General features: G+C 45.0%; 1 protein-coding gene across 1 annotated transcript in view; it reads right to left on the bottom strand.

Moving 5' to 3' along the window:
• Positions 1–292: 292 nt before the first annotated feature.
• The window catches only part of LOC128686205 (uncharacterized), a 42,813-nt gene continuing 19,588 nt past the window's right edge, over positions 293–23,517 (bottom strand). The window contains exons 4-8 of the mRNA XM_053773026.2: positions 20,462–20,655; positions 8,094–8,245; positions 6,978–7,110; positions 1,696–1,864; positions 293–1,388 (exon numbers count right to left, since the gene is read on the bottom strand). Of these exons, the coding sequence (XP_053629001.2) occupies positions 1,845–1,864; positions 6,978–7,110; positions 8,094–8,245; positions 20,462–20,655 (499 nt within the window). The 3' untranslated portion in view covers positions 293–1,388; positions 1,696–1,844. The remainder of the gene's footprint in view (positions 1,389–1,695; positions 1,865–6,977; positions 7,111–8,093; positions 8,246–20,461; positions 20,656–23,517) is intronic.

Below are 23,517 nucleotides of genomic sequence, written 5' to 3'. Positions count from 1 at the left end.
TTAAAAAAACAAGGGAAGAGGCTACACCTCTTCACAAAGATGACTAAAATGAGAGTCATACATTCTACAAGTTTTATCCTTAAAACGACTTTGCAAGCTTCTCTCTGCTTTTCATTCCCATTTTCTCCTTCTCTTTTCCACTCTCACTATCTTCCCTTTCTCTCCCTCCATTTTTCCCCTCTCTCCAACCAAACCTCAAGGAGGACATCCCCTTAAGAACAATCCTATCACAGAGGCGCAGTGTGACGCCCAGGTACCTGTGTCAGAATGATGTTATTGAACGAAAACACAATTTCAACTCAGAGTTTTTTATTTCTCTCTTAATACCGTTACAAAAGAGGAGGTCTTGACAGCAGCTACAATACTCCATAAAAGTCAGTGAGAACAATGAAGTTACACGCAGAGATGGACGCTGTACTCTATAAATACTTTTTTCTATGCGAGCATTTGGTGCTTATCAACACAAGGATGTTCATTAATGATTATGGATGTGTAGTCATACTTGGCTAATATTTATCTCACAATTGATCAAAATTTGTTTTATTGCTCGTGCATGCTATAAATATTTGCGTAAATCATTTAAAACCAAAGGTGATTTTTAGTTTATTTCTTATGATATCTGACAATGCCTTGCAATATATTTAACACACCCCTTCTTTAATTCAATTATTTACTACCTTGTAGTTAGCAATATTAGCGGGAAGTCTTCATTGTTAATGTGAAATCCAAATAGCAGTGTTTTATAACTGTAAATGAAATCACTTCTTGAGTTTGAAATAGATGAATCTTCGTGCAAGTCCAGTCATTGGTAGGGTGTTGTGGGACGTGTGGTAATTACAGATGTGTTGAGATGATGGTGGTGGGTGAAGATTTCTCACAGGGCAGGTGTTAAGACTAAGAACAACAGTGAGGACCTGGCAGCAAGATTGAAGAAATGTGCCTAACACTCCTTCAGACTATATCAGTAGTAATTTTGAGCTTAAAACCAATGGTATCAGTAACCATCTGGGAGCAAGTCACTCCTGGTTCTTTCGCAGAAGGTCAGATACTCAGTGGTGCAGCGATCGATGGATGTTCGCTTGAAACATTACCCAGTGATGGAAGTAGTGGCAGTCCTTCTCATTAAACTCTCGGGATACTGAGGGAGTTTCGTACGAGGTCCACTTTTTCTGTCATTGGGATGGTGTACAATTGAAACAGGTAGCTTGAACGGGGTACCAGTCAAGGGATGGGAATCTACCATAGGATGATCAATCAGCTACTTCTTGTCCTCGTTGATGACTCTAATGTTTTATTCCCAAGAAAAACTGAGCAGCAGTCGTAGGTGGGTCGAGGGGCACCTTGACTTGTTATTCATGGGTCGGGCTCACTTATTCACGGGCCGGGCTCTGAACAAACACAAAGACCATTAAAATGAGCCCACATAGAATTTGTATATTCAATAAATTTTATTACTGATTATATTTTACGAGTTGGTAGACATGATACTGTAGTTGCGTAGGTATGGTTAGTATAGCAGGTGTGAGTTGCAGGAGAAGTGCTTGACATGTAATAGAAAAGTGGTGTGCAACACAGAGCAGCAGTGTGCAGAGTAATAGTGTAGAGCTGAGCAACACTGTGCAGCAAGAAGTAAAATTGTGCAGATATATATTGCAGCAGCAGTGATGGATCATCACAACTGACAATCTTACCAACCTGGAGGATGGTGGTGGTGTAGATGTTGAGACTGTTGTTGCTGCTGCTGCTGCTGCTGCTGCTGCTGCTGCTGCTGCTGCTGCTGCTGCTGCTGCTGCTGCTGCTGCTGCTGCTGCTGCTGCTGCTGCTGCTGCTGCTGCCTTCAGGAGTCACAACGGGGAGCAGGTCACTAATGGAGTTGTACAATTATTATTATTATTATTATTAATATTATTATTATTATTATTATTATTATTATTATTATTATTATTATTATTATTATTATTATTATTATAAATATTATTATTCAGCAACTGAAGTATGAGATGCTTTACTGGCCAACAATGATTTTAATTAACATTTTAAAAAAACATGTTTCTAAATTTTTTGGACACTAAATTCATATCTGAACATAGTTATGCTTTAACATGTATCTGCGCATCTTGTCCCGGGGTTCGTAGGTTCCAGTCTCCATCGACCAGAGGTTACTGTATGTGAATATCTCGCCTGTTCTACGAATTCTAAACATACATACACACACACACACACACACACACACACACACACACACACACACACACACACACACACACACACACACACACACACACACACACACACACACACACACACACACACACACACACACACACACACACACACACACACACACACACACACAGGGACGGGAAATCCTGTGTCACAAACCTACTGGAGTTCTATGACATGGTGACAGCAGTAAGACAAGAGAGAGAGGGGTGGGTGGATTGCATATTCTTGGACTGCAAGAAGGCGTTTGACACAGTTCCACACAAGAGATTGGTGCAAAAACTGGAGGACCAAGCAGGGATAACAGGGAAGGCACTACAATGGATCAGGGAATACTTGTCAGGAAGACAGCAGCGAGTCATGGTACGTGGCGAGGTGTCAGAGTGGACACCTGTGACCAGCGGGGTCCCACAGGGGTCAGTCCTAGGACCAGTGCTGTTTCTGGTATTTGTGAACGACATGACGGAAGGAATAGAATCTGAGGTGTCCCTGTTTGCAGATGACGTGAAGTTGATGAGAAGAATTCACTCGATCGAAGACCAGGCAGAACTACAAAGGGATCTGGACAGGCTGCAGACCCGGTCCAGCAATTGGCTCCTGGAGTTCAATCCCACCAAGTGCAAAGTCATGAAGATTGGGGAAGGGCAAAGAAGGCCGCAGACGGAGTACAGTCTAGGGGGTCAGAGACTACAAACCTCACTCAAGGAAAAAGATCTTGGGGTGAGTATAACACCAGGCACATCTCCTGAAGCGCAGATCAACCAAATAACTGCTGCAGCATATGGGCGCCTAGCAAACCTCAGAACAGCATTCCGACATCTTAATAAGGAATCATTCAGGACCCTGTACACCGCGTACGTTAGGTCCATATTGGAGTATGCGGCACCAGTTCGGAACCCACACCTAGCCAAGCACGTGAAGAAACTAGAGAAAGTGCAAAGGTTTGCAACAAGACTAGTCCCAGAGCTAAGAGGTATGTCCTACGAGGAGAGGTTAAGGGAAATCAACCTGACGACACTGGAGGACAGGAGAGATAGGGGGGACATGATAACGACATACAAAATACTGAGAGGAATTGACAAGGTGGACAAAGACAGGATGTTCCAGAGATTGGACACAGTAACAAGGGGGCACAGTTGGAAGCTGAAGACAGATGAATCACAGGGATGTTAGGAAGTATTTCATCAGCCACAGAGTAGTCAGTAAGTGGAATAGTTTGGGAAGCGATGTAGTGGAGGCAGGATCCATACATAGCTTTAAGCAGAGGTATGATAAAGCTCACGGCTCAGGGAGAGTGACCTAGTAGCGATCAGTGAAGAGGCGGGGCCAGGAGCTCGGACTCGACCCCCGCAACTTCAACTAGGTGAGTACAACTAGGTGAGTACACATACACACACACACACACAGTGTTGTCAATGCGTGCAGTGTTGTCAAAGCGTGCAGTGTTGTCAATATGTGCAGTGTTGTCAATGTGTGCAGTGTTGTCAATGCATGCAGTGTTGTCAAAGCGTGCAGTGTTGTCAATGTGTGCAGTGTTGTCAATGTGTGCAGTGTTGTCAATGCGTGCAGTGTTGTCAAAGCGTGCAGTGTTGTCAAAGCGTGCAGTGTTGTCAATGCATCCAGTGTTGTCAAAGCGTGCAGTGTTGTCAACGCGTGCAGTGTTGTCAATGCGTGCAGTGTTGTCAAAGCGTGCAGTGTTGTCAATGCATGCAGTGTTGTCAAAGCGTGCAGTGTTGTCAATGTGTGCAGTGTTGTCAAAGCGTGCAGTGTTGTCAATGTGTGCAGTGTTGTTAATGCATGCAGTGTTGTCAACGCGTGCAGTGTTGTCAATGCGTGCAGTGTTGTCAAAGCGTGCAGTGTTGTCAATGTGTGCAGTGTTGCCAAAGCGTGCAGTGTTGTCAATGTGTGCAGTGTTGTCAAAGCGTGCAGTGTTGTCAATGCGTGCAGTGTTGTCAATGTGTGCAGTGTTGTCAATGCGTGCAGTGTTGTCAATGTGTGCAGTGTTGTCAAAGCGTGCAGTGTTGTCAATATGTGCAGTGTTGTCAATGTGTGCAGTGTTGTCAATGCATGCAGTGTTGTCAAAGCGTGCAGTGTTGTCAATGTGTGCAGTGTTGTCAATGTGTGCAGTGTTGTCAATGCGTGCAGTGTTGTCAAAGCGTGCAGTGTTGTCAAAGCGTGCAGTGTTGTCAATGCATGCAGTGTTGTCAAAGCGTGCAGTGTTGTCAACGCGTGCAGTGTTGTCAATGCGTGCAGTGTTGTCAAAGCGTGCAGTGTTGTCAAAGCGTGCAGTGTTGTCAATGCATGCAGTGTTGTCAAAGCGTGCAGTGTTGTCAATGTGTGCAGTGTTGTTAATGCATGCAGTGTTGTCAACGCGTGCAGTGTTGTCAATGCGTGCAGTGTTGTCAAAGCGTGCAGTGTTGTCAATGTGTGCAGTGTTGCCAAAGCGTGCAGTGTTGTCAATGTGTGCAGTGTTGTCAAAGCGTGCAGTGTTGTCAATGCGTGCAGTGTTGTCAATGTGTGCAGTGTTGTCAATGCGTGCAGTGTTGTCAATGTGTGCAGTGTTGTCAATGTGTGCAGTGTTGTCAATGTGTGCAGTGTTGCCAAAGCGTGCAGTGTTGTCAAAGCGTGCAGTGTTGTCAATGTGTGCAGTGTTGTCAAAGCGTGCCGTGTTGTCAATGCGTGCAGTGTTGTCAATGTGTGCAGTGTTGTCAATGCGTGCAGTGTTGTCAATGCGTGCAGTGCTGTAAATGCGTGCAGTGTTGTCAATGCGTGCAGTTCGGTCAATGCGTGCAGTGTTGTCAATTAGCGCAGTGTTGTCAATGCGTGCAGTGTTGTCATTGCGTGCAGTGTTGACAATGCGTGCAGTGTTCTCAATGCGTGCAGTGTTGACAATGCGTGCAGTGTTGTCAATGCGTGCAGTGTTGTCAATGCGTGCAGTGTTGACAATGCGTGCAGTGTTGTCAATGCGTGCAGTGTTGACAATGCGTGCAGTGTTGTCAGTGCGTGCAGTGTTGTCAATGCGTGCAGTGTTGTCAATGCGTGCAGTGTTGACAATGCGTGCAGTGTTGTCAATGCGTGCAGTGTTGTCAATGCGTGCAGTGTTGACAATGCGTGCAGTGTTGTCAATGCGTGCAGTGTTGTCAATGCGTGCAGTGTTGTCAATGCGTGCAGTGTTGACAATGCGTGCAGTGTTGTCAATGCGTGCAGTGTTGTCAATGCGTGCAGTGTTGACAATGCGTGCAGTGTTGTCAATGCGTGCAATCTTGTCAATGCGTGCAGTGTTGACAATGCGTGCAGTGTTGACAATGCGTGCAGTGTTCTCAATGCGTGCAGTGTTGTCAATGCGTGCAGTGTTGACAATGCGTGCAGTGTTGTCAATGCGTGCAATGTTGTCAATGCGTGCAGTGTTGACAATGCGTGCAGTGTTGACAATGCGTGCAGTGTTGTCAATGCGTGCAGTGTTGTCAATGCGTGCAGTGTTGACAATGCGTGCAGTGTTGTCAATGCGTGCAGTGTTGTCAATGCGTGCAGTGTTGTCAATGCGTGCAGTGTTGTCAATGCGTGCAGTGTTGACAATGCGTGCAGTGTTGTCAATGCGTGCAGTGTTGTCAATGCGTGCAGTGTTGTCAATGCGTGCAGTGTTGTCAATGCGTGCAGTGTTGTCAATGCGTGCAGTGTTGTCAATGCGTGCAGTGTTGACAATGCGTGCAGTGTTGTCAATGCGTGCAGTGTTGACAATGCGTGCAGTGTTGTCAATGCGTGCAGTGTTGACAATGCGTGCAGTGTTGACAATGCGTGCAGTGTTGACAATGCGTGCAGTGTTGACAATGCGTGCAGTGTTGACAATGCGTGCAGTGTTGACAATGCGTGCAGTGTTGACAATGCGTGCAGTGTTGACAATGCGTGCAGTGTTGACAATGCGTGCAGTGTTGACAATGCGTGCAGTGTTGACAATGCGTGCAGTGTTGACAATGCGTGCAGTGTTGACAATGCGTGCAGTGTTGACAATGCGTGCAGTGTTGACAATGCGTGCAGTGTTGACAATGCGTGCAGTGTTGACAATGCGTGCAGTGTTGACAATGCAATGCGTGCAGTGTTGACAATGCGTGCAGTGTTGACAATGCGTGCAGTGTTGACAATGCGTGCAGTGTTGACAATGCGTGCAGTGTTGACAATGCGTGCAGTGTTGACAATGCGTGCACAATGCGTGCAGTGTTGACAATGCGTGCAGTGTTGACAATGCGTGCAGTGTTGACAATGCGTGCAGTGTTGACAATGTGCAGTGTTGACAATGCGTGCAGTGTTGACAATGCGTGCAGTGTTGACAATGCGTGCAGTGTTGACAATGCGTGCAGTGTTGACAATGCGTGCAGTGTTGACAATGCGTGCAGTGTTGACAATGCGTGCAGTGTTGACAATGCGTGCAGTGTTGACAATGCGTGCAGTGTTGACAATGCGTGCAGTGTTGACAATGCGTGCAGTGCACTCTAAGATAACTTTCTAATTAGTTAACACCTGGAAGGTTTTCTTCTTAGAATCTTCTTATAATCTTAGCACACTAACTGCACTTCATTAACATTCTGAAGCACCTAAAGTCAGTACCTGACAAACCGGGCTGTGGTTCGTACGTCAGCTTGCGTGCGGTCAGCAGTAACAGCCTGGTTGATGAAACCCTGATCCACCATGAGACCTGGTCTCAGACCGGGCTGCGGGGGCGGTGACCCCCGAAAACCTCTCCAGTGTAAGTAACATACCAGTATCAGTTGTAATGGTGACCGTCTGGTTTAAGGCAGGTCCCTCGACACCAGATAGTGTCACGGGTGTTACGCTCACGTCGTATGTGTCACAAGTCTCCATAAAAGTCATCTCAGCGAGCGTGTCCTTTACCTGTCAGTAATAATAGTCACCTGAATATAATTTTTAACTACCTGACTATATCTCAAATATCACTACAAGAGTTTATCACCACTCCCTGACCCTCTCCCTCACCATCCCCTGACCTTTTCCCTCACCACCCCCTGACCCTCTCCCTCACCACTCCCTGACCCTCTCCCTCACCATCCCCTTACCCTCTCCCACACCATCCCTCGACCCTCTCCCTCACCACTCCCTGACCCTCTCCCTCACCATCCCCTGACCTTTTCCCTCACCATCCCCTTACCCTCTCCCACACCATCCCTCGACCCTCTCCCTCACCATCCCCTGACCCTCTCATTCACCACCCCCTGACCCTCTCCCTCACGACCCCCTGACCCTCTCCTTCAACATCCCCTGACCCTCTTATTCACCACCCCCTGACCCTCTCCCTCACCATCTCCTGACCCTCTCCCTCACAACCCCCTGACCCTCTCCATCACCACCCCCTGACCCTCTCCCTCACCATCCCTTGACCCTCTACCTCACCATCCACTGACCCTCTCCCTCACCATCCCCTGACCTCTCCCTCACCATCTCCTGACCCTCTCCCTCACAACCCCCTGACCCTCTCCATCACCACCCCCTGACCCTCTCCCTCACCATCCCTTGACCCTCTACCTCACCATCCCCTGACCTCTCCCTCACCATCCTCTGACCCTCTCCCTCACAACCCCCTGACCCTCTCCATCACCACCCCCTGACCCTCTCCCTCACCATCCCTTGACCCTCTCCCTCACCATCCCCTGACCCTCTCCCTCACCATCCCCTGACCCTCCTCCCCTCAATATCCCCGGACCCTTACCACGCCCTGACCCTCCTCTCCTCATTATCCCCGCTCCATTACCACTCCCTGACCCTCTCTCTCGCCACTCCCTGCCCCTCACAACCACCTGACCCTCTCCCTCACCACACAGTGACCCTCACCCTCATTACCCCCTGCAAAATCTACTCACCGTCTGGCACACAGTGTCCTGGGTCCCCACAAGTGTTGAGCACAATCTGTAGAAATCTACACATTGTTTGTTGTCAGTGGGAGGATCCCATACCAGGATCACTGGGAAGGGGTCGCTTGGTACCACCCTCAGGTTTGTCGGGGCGCTTGGTACTGTCAAAAATAAATAATATGCAATGAAATTATTTAAAGTATAGAAATCTACATATCAAGAGACGATTATTTATGACCAGGCCCACACACACACACACACACACACACACTCACACTCACACACACGCACATGCACACACACACACACACACACACACACACACACACACACACACACACACACACACACACACACACACACACACACACACACACACACACACACACATGCACACATGTTGTGCGTGCCACTTACCACAATCTTCAACACGTCCCTGGAAACTGGGCAACTACCTGAGGTATGGAAGACGGCAAATGTAGTTCCCATTTTTAAAAAAGGAGACAGAAAAGAGGCACTAAACTATAGACGTGTATAGTATGCAAAATTATGGAGAAGATTATCAGGAGGAGAGTGGTGGAGCACCTGGAACGGAACAGGAGTATAAATGCCAACCAGCACGGATTCATGGAAGGCAAATCCTGTGTCACAAACCTTCTGGAGTTTTATGATAAAATAACAGAAGTAAGACACGAGAGAGAGGGGTGGGTTGATTGCATCTTCTTGGACTGCAAGAAGGCCTTTGACACAGTTCCTCACAAGAGATCAGTGCAGAAGCTAGAGCATCAGGCGCATATAACAGGAAGGGCACTGCAATGGATCAGAGAATACCTGACAGGGAGACAACAACGAGTCATAGTACGTAATGATGTATCACAGTGGGCACCTGTGACGAGCGGGGTCCCACAGGGGTCGGTCCTAGGACCAGTGCTATTTTTGGTATATGTGAACGACATGATGGAAGGGTTAGACTCAGAAGTGTCCTTGTTCGCAGATGATGTGAAGTTAATGAGGAGAATTAAATCAGATGAGGATCACCTAGGACTTCAAAGAGACCTGGACAGGCTGGACACCTGGTCCAGCAACTGGCTTCTCGAATTTAACCCCACCAAATGCAAAGTCATGAAGATTGGAGAAGAGCAAAGAAGACCGCAGACAGAGTATAGGCTAGGTGGCCAAAGACTGCAAACCTCACTCAAGGAGAAAGATCTTGGGGTGAGTATAACACCGAGCACGACTCCGGAAGCACACATCAACCAGGTAACTCCTGCAGCATACGGGCGCCTGGCAAACCTGAGAACAGCATTCCGATACCTTAGTAAAGAATTGTTCAAGACACTGTACACTATGTATGTCAGGCCCATACTGGAGTATGCAACACCTGTTTGGAACCCACACTTGATCAAGAACGTCAAGAAATTAGAGAAAGTGCAGAAGTTTGCGACAAGGTTAGTTCCAGAGCTAAGGGGAATGTCCTCCGAAGAAAGGTTAAGGGAAATCGGCCTGACGACACTAGAGGACAGGAGGGTTAGGGGAGACATGATAACAACATACAAAATACTGCATGGAATAGACAAGGTGGGCAGAGACAGGACGTTCCAGAGAGGGGACACAGAAACAAGGGGTCATAATTGGAAGTTGAAGACCCAGATGAGTCAAAGGGATGTTAGGAAGTATTTCTTTAATTAATCATAGAGTAATCAGGAAGTGAAAGAGCCTGGCAAGTGATGTAGTGGGGGCAGGAGCCATACATAGCTTTAAGATGAGGTATGATAAAGCTCATGGAGCATGGAGAGAGAGGACGTAGTAGAACTCAGTGAAGATGCCGGGCCAGGAGCTGAGTCTCGACCCCTGCAACTACAATTAGGTGAGTACACTCACAAGCACGTCAAAAATTTCAGAGAAAGTACAAAGCTTTGCAACAAGACTATTCCCGGAGGTAAAGAGCATGTCCTTCGAGAAGAGGTTAAGGGAAATCGACCTGACAACACTGGAGGACAGGAGGGATAGGGAGGACATGATAATGATATATAAAATACTGAGAGGAATTGACAAGGTGGACAAAGACAGGATATTCCAGAGATGGGACACAGCAATAAAGGGTCACAACTGGAAGTTAAAGACTCAAATGAGTCCCAGGGATGTTAGGAAGTATTTCTTCAGTCATAGAGTTGTCAGGAAGTGGAATAGTCTGGAGAGTGATGTAGTGGAGGCATGATCCATACATAGCTTTAAGAAGAGGTATGATAAAGCTCATGAAGCAATGAGACAGTGGAGCTAATAGCGACCAGTGAAGAGGCGGGACCAGGAGCTATAACCTGACTCCTGTAATCCAAATTAGGTGAGTACCCATACACACACAACACACACACACACAGACACTGGCTCTGGGGGTAAGAGGTTCTTGCTATATATTAGGGTAACTACTTCAAGAAGCGGTGGTTGGGTCTTCGTACTTGTCATGTCACCTGGTGGGGTGTGCATGTCAGTGCCATCTAGGAACCAGAGATCACACTGCAAGCACAATGGATCTGGTGGCAGGGAAGTACATCTTTCTTGTCTTCACTATTTGTTCCATAAATCTCTGACCAGGCACTGTCTTTTTGACCAGGTACTGTCTCACTTCCTTATACATGTACTCACCACTTTTTTTTTTTTCCACAGGGTTTGACAAGGTTAAGAGCTGTTACCTACATCAGTTCATTTGAAAGCATTTTTATTGTTATAAGACATACAAGCAGGGAACAGGATGAGATTGGAGCCATCTGTGGGCCAGCATTTTCATTTGATCAACTGACTTTATCTCGTTGACATCATTATGCTGAACGAATGTGTTCCATACTCGAGTCATCCTGGGTATATATGATCTCAGATGGAGTGATGTTCTGGAGAAGGGTACAGCCAGAGTGAAGTTGCTGCTTTCTGCCCATCTTGTGGCATAAAAGCTTGTTTCATGCTGTCCTCGAAGTGGATCCAAGTGTGGTACTTCGACAATATTGGCTGCCTTGTTTGCAAGATTTACAATATGGTTCTTCATGGTTAGTATGGAGTCAAATTTCACCCCAAGGATATCAACTTCTTCTCCAGGTGCCAACTCCCTCCCATTCATCCTTACTACTGCACCAGCATTACCATCATGGTGCCAAGAGACGATCATCATTTGCGTTTTTTCATGTGCAAATGTTACTTGCCATCCATTTCCCCAAGCTGATATAGCTCTTAGCTGGTGATTTATGTAGCTTAGAGCAGCTGGTATTTCTTCTCTTGGATAAGTGAATGTCAGTGTACAGTCGTCTGCATATGCATGGGATTCTGGGGTGAGATGAAGAAGGTCGTTGAAGTAGACATTCCATAACAATGGTCCCAGCATGCTTCCTTGTGGATCACTTGCCCCAATAGGATGTCTTGCTGATTCCGTTCCATTGAGAACTACACTTAGAGATTTACCATGAAGGTAATCACTGAGGAGACGTAGTGTAGAGCCTGCAATTGCCAGTGCTTGAAGTTTTGCTAAGAGGCCCTGGTGCCACACCCGGTCGAAAGCGCCAGCAATGTCCAGTGCTACCACACAGCTGACTTTGGATTCATCCAGTGACTGGTGCCACTTAGTGGAGAGGTTTAACAACAGATCAGCAACAGAGTAACCTTTCCTGAAGCCATATTGACGATCACAAAGTAGTGAGTGGTAGTCAAAAAACTCTGTCATTTGTCTTGAGATTATTGTCTCAAGGAGCTTGCCAGTGATTGACAGGAGTGACACTGGTCTGTAGTTGCTGATTTCTGCTCTGCTCATCTTTTTGTGAACAGGGACTACATTTGCCTCTTTCCATAGAGAGGGCCATTTACACTGTACTAGGCAGTGCTGAAAGATGCGAGTTAGAGGTGCTGCTAGCTGGTATGCACATCTTCTCAACAATCTTGGGCTCAACTTGTCTGGGCCCACAGCCTTTTCTTGTTCAAGCGATTTAAGAAGGGAATGCACCTCCTCCTGCCTTATTGTCACCACTGACAGTTTTGACACAGTTCTTGCAGCTAGCCAAGGAGGGTCCCTTGCTGGATCAGGAACTTGCATTTTGGTAGCAAAGTGTTCAGCAAAGAGGTCCGCCTTCTCTTGACTACTAGTAGAGGTGGTCCCATCCTGTCGATTAAGAGGTGGAATGAGTTCATCAGGCCACCTCTTAATCGACAGGATGGGACCACCTCTACTAGTAGTCAAGACAAGGCGGGCCTCTTTGCTGAACACTTTGCTACCAAAATGCAAGTTCCTGATCACCTAAGTGGCTTTTCACTCCTGATCATCTAAGTGGCTCTTCACTCCTGATCATCTAAGTGGCTCTTCACACCTAATCACCTAAGTGGCTTTTCACTCCTGATCATCTAAGTGGCTCTTCACACCTAATCACCTAAGTGGCTTTTCACTCCTGATCATCTAAGTGGCTCTTCACTCCTGATCATCTAAGTGGCTCTTCACACCTAATCACCTAAGTGGCTTTTCACTCCTGATCACCTAACTGGTTCTTCACTCCTGATCATCTAAGTGGCTCTTCACTCCTGATCACCTAAGTGGCTCTTCACTCCTGATCACCTAAGTGGCTCTTCACTCCTGATCACCTAAGTGGTTCTTCACTCCTGATCATCTAAGTGGCTCTTCAATCCTGATCACCTAAGTGGCTCTTCACTCCTGATCATCTAAGTGGCTCTTCACTCCTGATCATCTAAGTGGCTCTTCACTCCTGATCACTTAAGTGGCTCTTCACTCCTGATCACCTAAGTGGCTCTTCACTCCTCATCACCTAAGTGGTTCTTCACTCCTGATCATCTAAGTGGCTCTTCAATCCTGATCACCTAAGTGGCTCTTCACTCCTGATCATCTAAGTGGCTCTTCACTCCTGATCATCTAAGTGGCTCTTCACTCCTGATCACCTAAGTGGCTCTTCAATCCTGATCACCAAAGTGGCTCTTCACTCCTGATCATCTAAGTGGCTCTTCACTCCTGATCATCTAAGTGGCTCTTCACTCATGATCACCTAAGTGGCTCTTCACTCATGATCACCTAAGTGACTCTTCACTCCTGATCATCTAAGTGGCTCTTCACTCCTGATCATCTAAGTGGCTCTTCACTAATGATCACCTAAGTGGCTCTTCACTCATGATCACCTAAGTGGCTCTTCACTCCTGATCATCTAAGTGGCTCTTCACTCCGGATCATCTAAGTGGCTCTTCACTCATGATCACCTAAGTGGCTCTTCACTCATGATCACCTAAGTGGCTCTTCACTCCTGATCATCTAAGTGGCTCTTCACTCCTGATCATCTAAGTGGCTCTTCACTCATGATCACCTAAGTGGCTCTTCACTCATGATCACCTAAGTGGCTCTTCACTCATGATCACCTAAGTGGCTCTTCACTCCTGATCATCTAAGTGGCTCTTCACTCCTGATCATCTAAGTGGCTCTTCACTCCTGATCATCTAAGTGGCTCTTCACTCCTGATCATCTAAGTGGCTCTTCACTCCTGATCACCTAAGTGGCTCTTCACTCCTGATCACCTAAGTGGCTCTTCACTCCTGATCATCTAAGTGGCTCTTCACTCATGATCACCTAAGTGGCTCTTCACTCCTGATCACCTAAGTGGCTCTTCACTCCTGATCACCTAAGTGGTTCTTCACTCCTGATCATCTAAGCGGCTCTTCACTCCTGATCACCTAAGTGGCTCTTCACTCCTGATCACCTAAGTGGCTCTTCACTCCTGATCACCTAAGTGGCTCTTCACTCCTGAGCACCTAAGTGGCTCTTCACTCCTGATCACCTAAGCGGTTCTTCACTCCTGATCATCTAAGTGGCTCTTCACTCCTGATCACCTAAGTGGCTCTTCACTCCTGATCACCTAAGTGGCTCTTCACTCCTGATCACCTAAGTGGTTCTTCACTCCTGATCATCTAAGTGGCTCTTCACTCCTGATCACCTAAGTGGCTCTTCACTCCTGATCACCTAAGTGGTTCTTCACTCCTGATCATCTAAGTGGCTCTTCAATCCTGATCACCTAAGTGGCTCTTCACTCCTGATCATCTAAGTGGCTCTTCACTCCTGATCACCTAAGTGGATCTTCACTCCTGATCACCTAAGTGGCTCTTCACTCCTGATCACCTAAGTGGCTCTTCACTCCTGATCACCTAAGTGGCTCTTCACTCCTGATCACCTAAGTGGCTCTTCACTCCTGATCATCTAAGTGGCTCTTCACTCCTGATCACCTAAGTGGCTCTTCACTCCTGATCATCTAAGTGGCTCTTCACTCCTGATCACCTAAGTGGCTCTTCACTCCTGATCACCTAAGTGGCTCTTCACTCCTGATCATCTAAGTGGCTCTTCACTCCTGATCATCTAAGTGGCTCTTCACTCCTGATCACCTAAGTGGCTCTTCACTCCTGATCACCTAAGTGGCTCTTCACTCCTGATCACCTAAGTGGCTCTTCACTCCTGATCATCTAAGTGGCTCTTCACTCCTGATCACCTAAGTGGCTCTTCACTCCTGATCATCTAAGTGGCTCTTCACTCCTGATCACCTAAGTGGCTCTTCACTCCTGATCACCTAAGTGGCTCTTCACTCCTGATCATCTAAGTGGCTCTTCACTCCTGATCACCTAAGTGGCTCTTCACTCCTAATCACCTAAGTGGCTCTTCACTCCTGATCATCTAAGTGGTTCTTCACTTCTGATCACCTAAGTGGCTTTTCACTCCTGATCATCTAAGTGGCTCTTCACTCCTGATCATCTAAGTGGCTCTTCACTCCTGATCACCTAAGTGGCTCTTCACTCCTGATCACCTAAGTGGCTCTTCACTCCTGATCACCTAAGTGGCTCTTCACTCGTGATCATCTAAGTGGCTCTTCAATCCTGATCACCTAAGTGGCTCTTCACTCCTGATCATCTAAGTGGCTCTTCACTCCTGATCACCTAAGTGGCTCTTCACTCCTGATCACCTAAGTGGCTCTTCACTCCTGATCATCTAAGTGGCTCTTCACTCCTGATCATCTAAGTGGCTCTTCACTCCTGATCACCTAAGTGGCTCTTCACTCCTGATCACCTAAGTGGCTCTTCACTCATGATCACCTAAGTGGCTCTTCACTCCTGATCATCTAAGTGGCTCTTCACTCCTGATCACCTAAGTGGCTCTTCACTCCTGATCATCTAAGTGGCTCTTCACTCCTGATCACCTAAGTGGCTCTTCACTCCTGATCATCAAAGTGGCTCTTCACTCCTGATCACCTAAGTGGCTCTTCACTCCTGATCATCTAAGTGGCTCTTCACTCCTGATCATCTAAGTGGCTCTTCACTCCTGATCACCTAAGTGGCTCTTCACTCCTGATCATCTAAGTGGCTCTTCACTCCTGATCACCTAAGTGGCTCTTCACTCCTGATCACCTAAGTGGCTCTTCACTCCTGATCACCTAAGTGGCTCTTCACTCCTGATCACCTAAGTGGCTCTTCACTCCTGATCATCTAAGTGGCTCTTCACTCCTGATCACCTAAGTGGCTCTTTACTCCCGATCACCTAAGTGGCTCTTCACTCCTGATCACCTAAGAGGCTCTTCACTCCTGATCACCTAAGTGGCTCTTCACTCCTGATCACCTAAGTGGCTCTTCACTCCTTATCACCTAAGTGGCTCTTCACTCATGATCACCTAAGTGGCTCTTCACTCCTGATCACCTAAGTGGCTCTTCACTCCTGATCACCTAAGTGGCTCTTCACTCATGATCACCTAAGTGGCTCTTCACTCCTGATCACCTAAGTGACTCTTCACTCATGATCACCTAAGTGGCTCTTCACTCATGATCACCTAAGTGGCTCTTCACTCCTGATCACCTAAGTGGCTCTTCACTCCTGATCACCTAAGTGGCTCTTCACTCATGATCACCTAAGTGGCTCTTCACTCCTGATCACCTAAGTGGCTCTTCACTCCTGATCACCTAAGTGGCTCTTCACTCCTGATCACCTAAGTGGCTCTTCACTCATGATCACCTAAGTGGCTCTTCACTCCTGATCATCTAAGTGGCTCTTCACTCCTGATCACCTAAGTGGCTCTTCACTTATGATCACCTAAGTGGCTCTTCACTCCTGATCACCTAAGTGGCTCTCCACTCCTGATCACCTAAGTGGCTCTTCACTCCTGATCATCTAAGTGGCTCTTCACTCCTGATCACCTAAGTGGCTCTTCACTCCTGATCACCTAAGTGGCTCTTTACTCCTGATCACCTAAGTGGCTCTTCACTCATGATCACCTAAGTGGCTCTTCACTCATGATCACCTAAGTGGCTCTTCACTCATGATCACCTAAGTGGCTCTTCACTCATGATCACCTAAGTGGCTCTTCACTCATGATCACCTAAGTGGCTCTTCACTCATGATCACCTAAGTGGCTCTTCACTCATGATCACCTAAGTGGCTCTTCACTCATGATCACCTAAGTGGCTCTTCACTCATGATCACCTAAGTGGCTCTTCACTCCTATCACCTAAGTGGCTCTTCACTCATGATCACCTAAGTGGCTCTTCACTCATGATCACCTAAGTGGCTCTTCACTCATGATCATCTAAGTGGCTCTTCACTCATGATCACCTAAGTGGCTCTTCACTCCTGAGCACCTAAGTGGCTCTTCACTCCTGATCACCTATGTGGCTCTTCACTCATGATCACCTAAGTGGCTCTTCACTCCTGAGCACCTAAGTGCCTCTTCACTCCTGAGCACCTAAGTGGCTCTTCACTCATGATCACCTAAGTGGCTCTTCACTCCTGATCACCTAAGTGGCTCTTCACTCCTGATCATCTAAGTGGCTCTTCACTCCTGATCACCTAAGTGGCTTTTCACTCCTGATCACCTAAGTGGCTCTTCACTCCTGATCACCTAAGTGGCTCTTCACTCATGATCACCTAAGTGGCTCTATCGACTGATGGGTAGTGCTGACTTTTTTATGTGATAACTATCATTACCAGTTATGAGTATACTCTTAAGCTAATTATAATCTTGAATATATAACGTGTTTGGCCATCGTCCAATGTCTATGTCTTAAGCTTCTCTCTCCTATCTGCGGAATATTTTTGTATTGTACCTAATGTCATATTGTAATATCCTTCAGGTTATTATAGGTGTTCTCTTAGCCCACAGTTCTAGTAATTACAGGCGTTCTCTTAGCCCACAGTTCTAGTAATTACAGGCGTTCTCTTAGCCCACAGTTCTAGTAATTACAGGCGTTCTCTTAGCCCACAGTTCTAGTAATTACAGGCGTTCTCTTAGCCCACAGTTCTAGTAATTACAAGCGTTCTCTTAGCCCACAGTTCTAGTAATTACAGGCGTTCTCTTAGCCCACAGTTCTAGTAATTACAGGCGTTCTCTTAGCCCACAGTTCTAGTAATTACAGGCGTTCTCTTAGCCCACAGTTCTAGTAATTACAGGCGTTCTCTTAGCCCACAGTTCTAGTAATTACAGGCGTTCTCTTAGCCCACAGTTCTAGTAATTACAGGCGTTCTCTTAGCCCACAGTTCTAGTAATTACAGGCGTTCTCTTAGTTCACAGTTCTAGTAATTACAGGCGTTCTCTTAGTTCACAGTTCTAGTAACTACAGGCGTTCTCTTAGTTCACAGTTCTAGTAATTACAGGCGTTCTCTTAGTTCACAGTTCTAGTAATTACAGGCGTTCTCTTAGCCCACAGTTCTAGTAATTACAGGCGTTCTCTTAGCCCACAGTTCTAGTAATTACAGGCGTTCTCTTAGCCCACAGTTCTAGTAATTACAGGCGTTCTCTTAGCCCACAGTTCTAGTAATTACAGGCGTTCTCTTAGTTCACAGTTCTAGTAATTACAGGCGTTCTCTTAGCCCACAGTTCTAGTAATTACAGGCGTTCTCTTAGCCCACAGTTCTAGTAATTACAGGCGTTCTCTTAGCCCACAGTTCTAGTAATTACAGGCGTTCTCTTAGCCCACAGTTCTAGTAATTACAGGCGTTCTCTTAGTTCACAGTTCTAGTAATTACAGGCGTTCTCTTAGTTCACAGTTCTAGTAATTACAGGCGTTCTCTTAGCCCACAGTTCTAGTAATTACAGGCGTTCTCTTAGTTCACAGTTCTAGTAATTACAGGCGTTCTCTTAGCCCACAGTTCTAGTAATTACAGGCGTTCTCTTAGTTCACAGTTCTAGTAATTACAGGCGTTCTCTTAGTTCACAGTTCTAGTAACTACAGGCGTTCTCTTAGTTCATAGTTCTAGTAATTACAGGCGTTCTCTTAGTTCACAGTTCTAGTAATTACAGGCGTTCTCTTAGCCCACAGTTCTAGTAATTACAGGCGTTCTCTTAGCCCACAGTTCTAGTAATTACAGGCGTTCTCTTAGTTCACAGTTCTAGTAATTACAGGCGTTCTCTTAGTTCACAGTTCTAGTAATTACAGGCGTTCTCTTAGCCCACAGTTCTAGTAATTACAGGCGTTCTCTTAGCCCACAGTTCTAGTAATTACAGGCGTTCTCTTTGCCCACAGTTCTAGTAATTACAGGCGTTCTCTTAGTTCACAGTTCTAGTAATTACAGGCTTTCTCTTAGTTCACAGTTCTAGTAATTACAGGCGTTCTCTTAGCCCACAGTTCTAGTAATTACAGGCGTTCTCTTAGCCCACAGTTCTAGTAATTACAGGCGTTCTCTTAGCCCACAGTTCTAGTAATTACAGGCGTTCTCTTAGTTCACAGTTCTAGTAACTACAGGCGTTCTCTTAGTTCACAGTTCTAGTAATTACAGGCGTTCTCTTAGCCCACAGTTCTAGTAATTACAGGCTTTCTCTTAGCCCACAGTTCTAGTAATTACAGGCGTTCTCTTAGCCCACAGTTCTAGTAATTACAGGCGTTCTCTTAGTTCACATTTCTAGTAATTACAGGCGTTCTCTTAGTTCACAGTTCTAGTAATTACAGGCGTTCTCTTAGTTCACAGTTCTAGTAATTACAGGCGTTCTCTTAGCCCACAGTTCTAGTAATTACAGGCGTTCTCTTAGCCCACAGTTCTAGTAATTACAGGCGTTCTCTTAGCCCACAGTTCTAGTAATTACAGGCGTTCTCTTAGCCCACAGTTCTAGTAATTACAGGCGTTCTCTTAGCCCACAGTTCTAGTAATTACAGGCGTTCTCTTAGTTCACAGTTCTAGTAATTACAGGCGTTCTCTTAGTTCACAGTTCTAGTAATTACAGGCGTTCTCTTAGCCCACAGTTCTAGTAATTACGGGCGTTCTCTTAGCCCACAGTTCTAGTAATTACAGGCGTTCTCTTTGCCCACAGTTCTAGTAATTACAGGCGTTCTCTTAGTTCACAGTTCTAGTAATTACAGGCGTTCTCTTAGTTCACAGTTCTAGTAATTACAGGCGTTCTCTTAACCCACAGTTCTAGTAACTACAGGCGTTCTCTTAGCCCACAGTTCTAGTATGAATCACACAGGTCATGCGGGTAAACTATAAGAAGAATCATTTTAACGATATTACCAGAAACTATCACTCTCTGGGGATATAACTCAGTGAGTGGGTTACTTGTGTATAACTCTTCTTCTATCACTGGGAGCCTGTATACATCCAACTATACTCGAGTTGGTGTCTGGAACTTGACTGTCTTCACGAACACAATGTAAGTTGGAAGTCTTGACATCTCTTCAAGAATCTGTCCTTTGAAGACTGGGTTCCTTAATGTTATGAAGCTCTCTTGGTGGTGGTTGTCACTGCATCCAGTGATAATAGATTTATCTTGGGACGATTTAGACGGCTCTCTGGTGACACTGAAGGCCACCTTGAATGGTTTATGATGGAAGAAGTATTATCGGAAGTTGCCTGCAGATCCAAGACACACTGGCATTCATGGTTGGAAACACACAGTTTTAGCTACTCGGTCTATTATTCACGCTCAACTAATCTCCCACAGGGTTGTCCGTTTTCAGGCTATTTCTCAATACTGTTTCAGAGATTCCAACACTGCTGGCAACAACGGTGGTTGGAATCAGAGAACAATGGACTGTTTTTCAAAGAAGTCTCAGTTATGCTCCTGAACATCATCATTGCATCGCAGGCAACTGTAGAAAACCACGACTTACAAGTCTACAGATCGAACACACACGACTCATACATGGTTACCGCGTATGCATACGATATTAATATCCAGAATTCTTATATTAATAGACTGTCCTATCTACAAGAAAGTTGGATAATTGCTATTAGAACCAGTTGGTCAAGTGGTCAGTTCACTGGCCTGTGAATTTTAGGATTCATCTGCCTTGGGTTCGAGTCCCATCCGTTTTGTAATGTGTTCATAAACACTCCTACCTGGTCTCTCTTATCAAAGTTCCTCCAATAAAAATGAAATAATTACTTAGCTCTCCAGTAGTAACATTCACAATGATTGCATCACTTTCTTCACCAGAGAAGCCAAAGGAGAGAGCATCACAGATGTAAGTGGTGCATGGATCATTGGGGCCCAAAAGCATGTCGTACTCGTAGTCCTCTGCTGCATGATGGGAATCTTCACTGATCCGTTTCATATTAATATCACATGAAATGACATACCTGCAGAAAAGGACATAAACATTACAATAGGCAACAATTTTGGGAAAAGTTCTGTTTATATTTTTTTGTTACGTTTGTCTTGTATACTGATTTTAAAATATACATAATTTATATTTCTAGCGTCAACAGCTTTATTACAGGTTAGAAATCTATATTTCCATAGCATCAAAGATTTGTAGGACAGGAAAACACTAATTGTGCATATAAATTTATGTTGAATAATATAACGAAAATAAAATAATCATAACGCATGTAACGAAGTACTACATCATTCCTGATAAGTGCCACAAACGAACGAAATCATCTCTTATATACTTCTACGTCTCTCTATAATCAACCCCAGATGTAACCACCATTGATGGCTTCATCTTGTCTTCCCTGGCACCTCTTCTAAATGGTTGATTGTCCAGACGAAAATGTTCACCTTCTTCACTCACGTCTTCCATATGTGGTCGTCAAAATTTCAAGTACAAATGCAGATATTGTTCAATCAAACCTTGGTCTTACCCGTAAACCGGTGCTCTACAAACCGAAAGACTTCCCAGTCGTTTTCCTTGAAGCTCTTTAAATGACAACATCAGCCTAATTTGTGGTCCAAGAAACGTATCATCTTTGTCTTTAGTTTCAGACATTATTTGGAACATTAGTCATACAAGTTTGAAGGCATCACTTATAATCCAGAGCTTTCATGAACTGCTTCAAAATCCTGAACTTAAGTTAGGTGGTAGCAGAACATCTTAACAGTCTGGATAACAGCATTGTTATGGACATTAAATTCACCAGAAATTAATTCCTGGTTTCTTCCTTTTGCTCTACTGTACCACAGAAAGAGGCAGCACAGATGTTTAATATAACTATCGTGTACTCTAAGAAGGAATCCAAGCATAGTGAAGTCTTTCACATACCTCTTGTAAAGTAAAAGGACACAAGTGCAACTAATGTGACATTTATTGTGGCAACGTTTCGCTCTCCAGGAGCTTTATCAAGCCATTACAAACAATACATGGACACAGAGGGTATATAAAGGCTCAGAGTGAGGTGAATACTAGTGAGGTACCATTTCGATGTTCACTAGTGGTAGTAGTAGTAGTAGTAGTAGTAGTGGTAGTGACAAAAGTAATACAATATGGTAGAGCAATTAATTCGTACATGAGTAAAAGGATATAAAAGCTATTACTTGGGTAACATAAAAATAGGTTTGTAGATGAATGGTTCAGAGAACCGACATGTTGATAAATTAGACACATGTGCAACTCTTGGGTATCTTTATTGAGGAAACGTTTCGCCACACAGTGGCTTCATCAGTCCATACAAAGGAGAATCTTGAAGAACAGGAGGAGAATGAGGTAATCAGTCCCTCAACCTTGAGTCGATGTGGTCAGTCCATCAATCTTTCGGTGTGTACAACACCGAAATTCCACCAATCATCTTATGAAATTCAGAGACGCCCAATTAGTGATAAAAGAAACTAATTTCCGCACACGCAAGTGCCTTGAATCAGCACTGATCGCTGTTTCGAATACAATTAAACAAAACAACGGCAGCTTCACCATCTCCGAAGTCTTAGCAAGAATCCTCCTGAAAACAGTAAACCCTGCCATCACATAGTCTCTCCTGTTATACTACACAAAGCACAGAGAGTGAACACTGAAACAAGCTGCCTCATTCCAGTTTATATTTGTCCAACCTATTTTTATGTTACCCAAGTAATAGCTTTTATATCCTTTTACTCATGTACGAATTAATTGCTCTACCATATTGTATTACTTTTGTCACTACAACTACTACTACTACCACTAGTGAACATCGAAATGGTACCTCACTAGTATTCACCTCACTCTGAGCCTTTATATACCCTCTGTGTCCATGTATTGTTTGTAATGGCTTGATAAAGCTCCTGGAGAGCGAAACGTTGCCACAATAAATGTCACATTAGTTGCACTTGTGTCCTTTTACTTTACATATTGTCGGTAATTCTACCAACTTTATTACACATACCTCTTCTTTGTGAACTCTGTAACTGATGTTCATTAAACACTTCCATTTTGAACTAAACATTATCTGAGTGACGCTTAAGAATTGAAGGAAATTTATTGCCATTGTGAGGTAAAAACAGCTTTAATACATTTTTTTGTTCAGCTGTTAAACAGAAAAAGGTTAGTTCGATGGATTGTATTCAGAATCAATATCGTCATAAAGGGCAGCAACATCAGATTAGTAACACAAAGAATTATCATCAAAACTCTGAAGGAGATGAGATACCAAAACCTCTGCCCTGAATTTATTGATTGGTAAATACCTGCGTAATTCCCATTTAGCAACATATGGTAAAATTCAAGACAACTGTAAATGGGGTCAACAAATCCCAGTCCACATCTATTATTACCTCTATTATTAACTCTAATGGCATCCTGGAGATGTATGTATATTACTTTCACGATTGCTAATGTACCAGCGAGAGCAACATGAGCAACTGCAACACGCTGACAGTAATGCACCAGCAGGAACAACTGAGGGACTGACCACCTCAAAATTTCAAGGGTGATGGACTGATTACATCGTCTTCAAGTATCTTCAGCTTCTATCAACTTTTCTGTACTCGACTGAAGAAGCCTACTGTGTAGGCGAAACATTTCGAAACAAAGATTCCTAACTGTTACATATGTGTCTTACCTAACAACCTGTCGGTATTTTATACCATTTTAATGTTCACTCTGTCAGACTCTGCAACACAAGGGCATCTTGGTACACACCTGAAATCAACTTTGTCAACTTCTACTAATGAGCATGGCTGGATTTGAGAGAGACCTGACCTTCCAACGACTACATTCTTACCTCTACTAGTGGCCTACATCTCTTCTT

This window comes from Cherax quadricarinatus, chromosome 9 (genome assembly GCF_038502225.1).
Source record: "Cherax quadricarinatus isolate ZL_2023a chromosome 9, ASM3850222v1, whole genome shotgun sequence".
In the NCBI taxonomy this organism is placed as follows: Eukaryota; Metazoa; Arthropoda; class Malacostraca; order Decapoda; family Parastacidae; genus Cherax; species Cherax quadricarinatus.
Note: the sequence above shows the minus strand (reverse complement) of the source record. Positions and strands in the feature narration are given on the sequence as shown.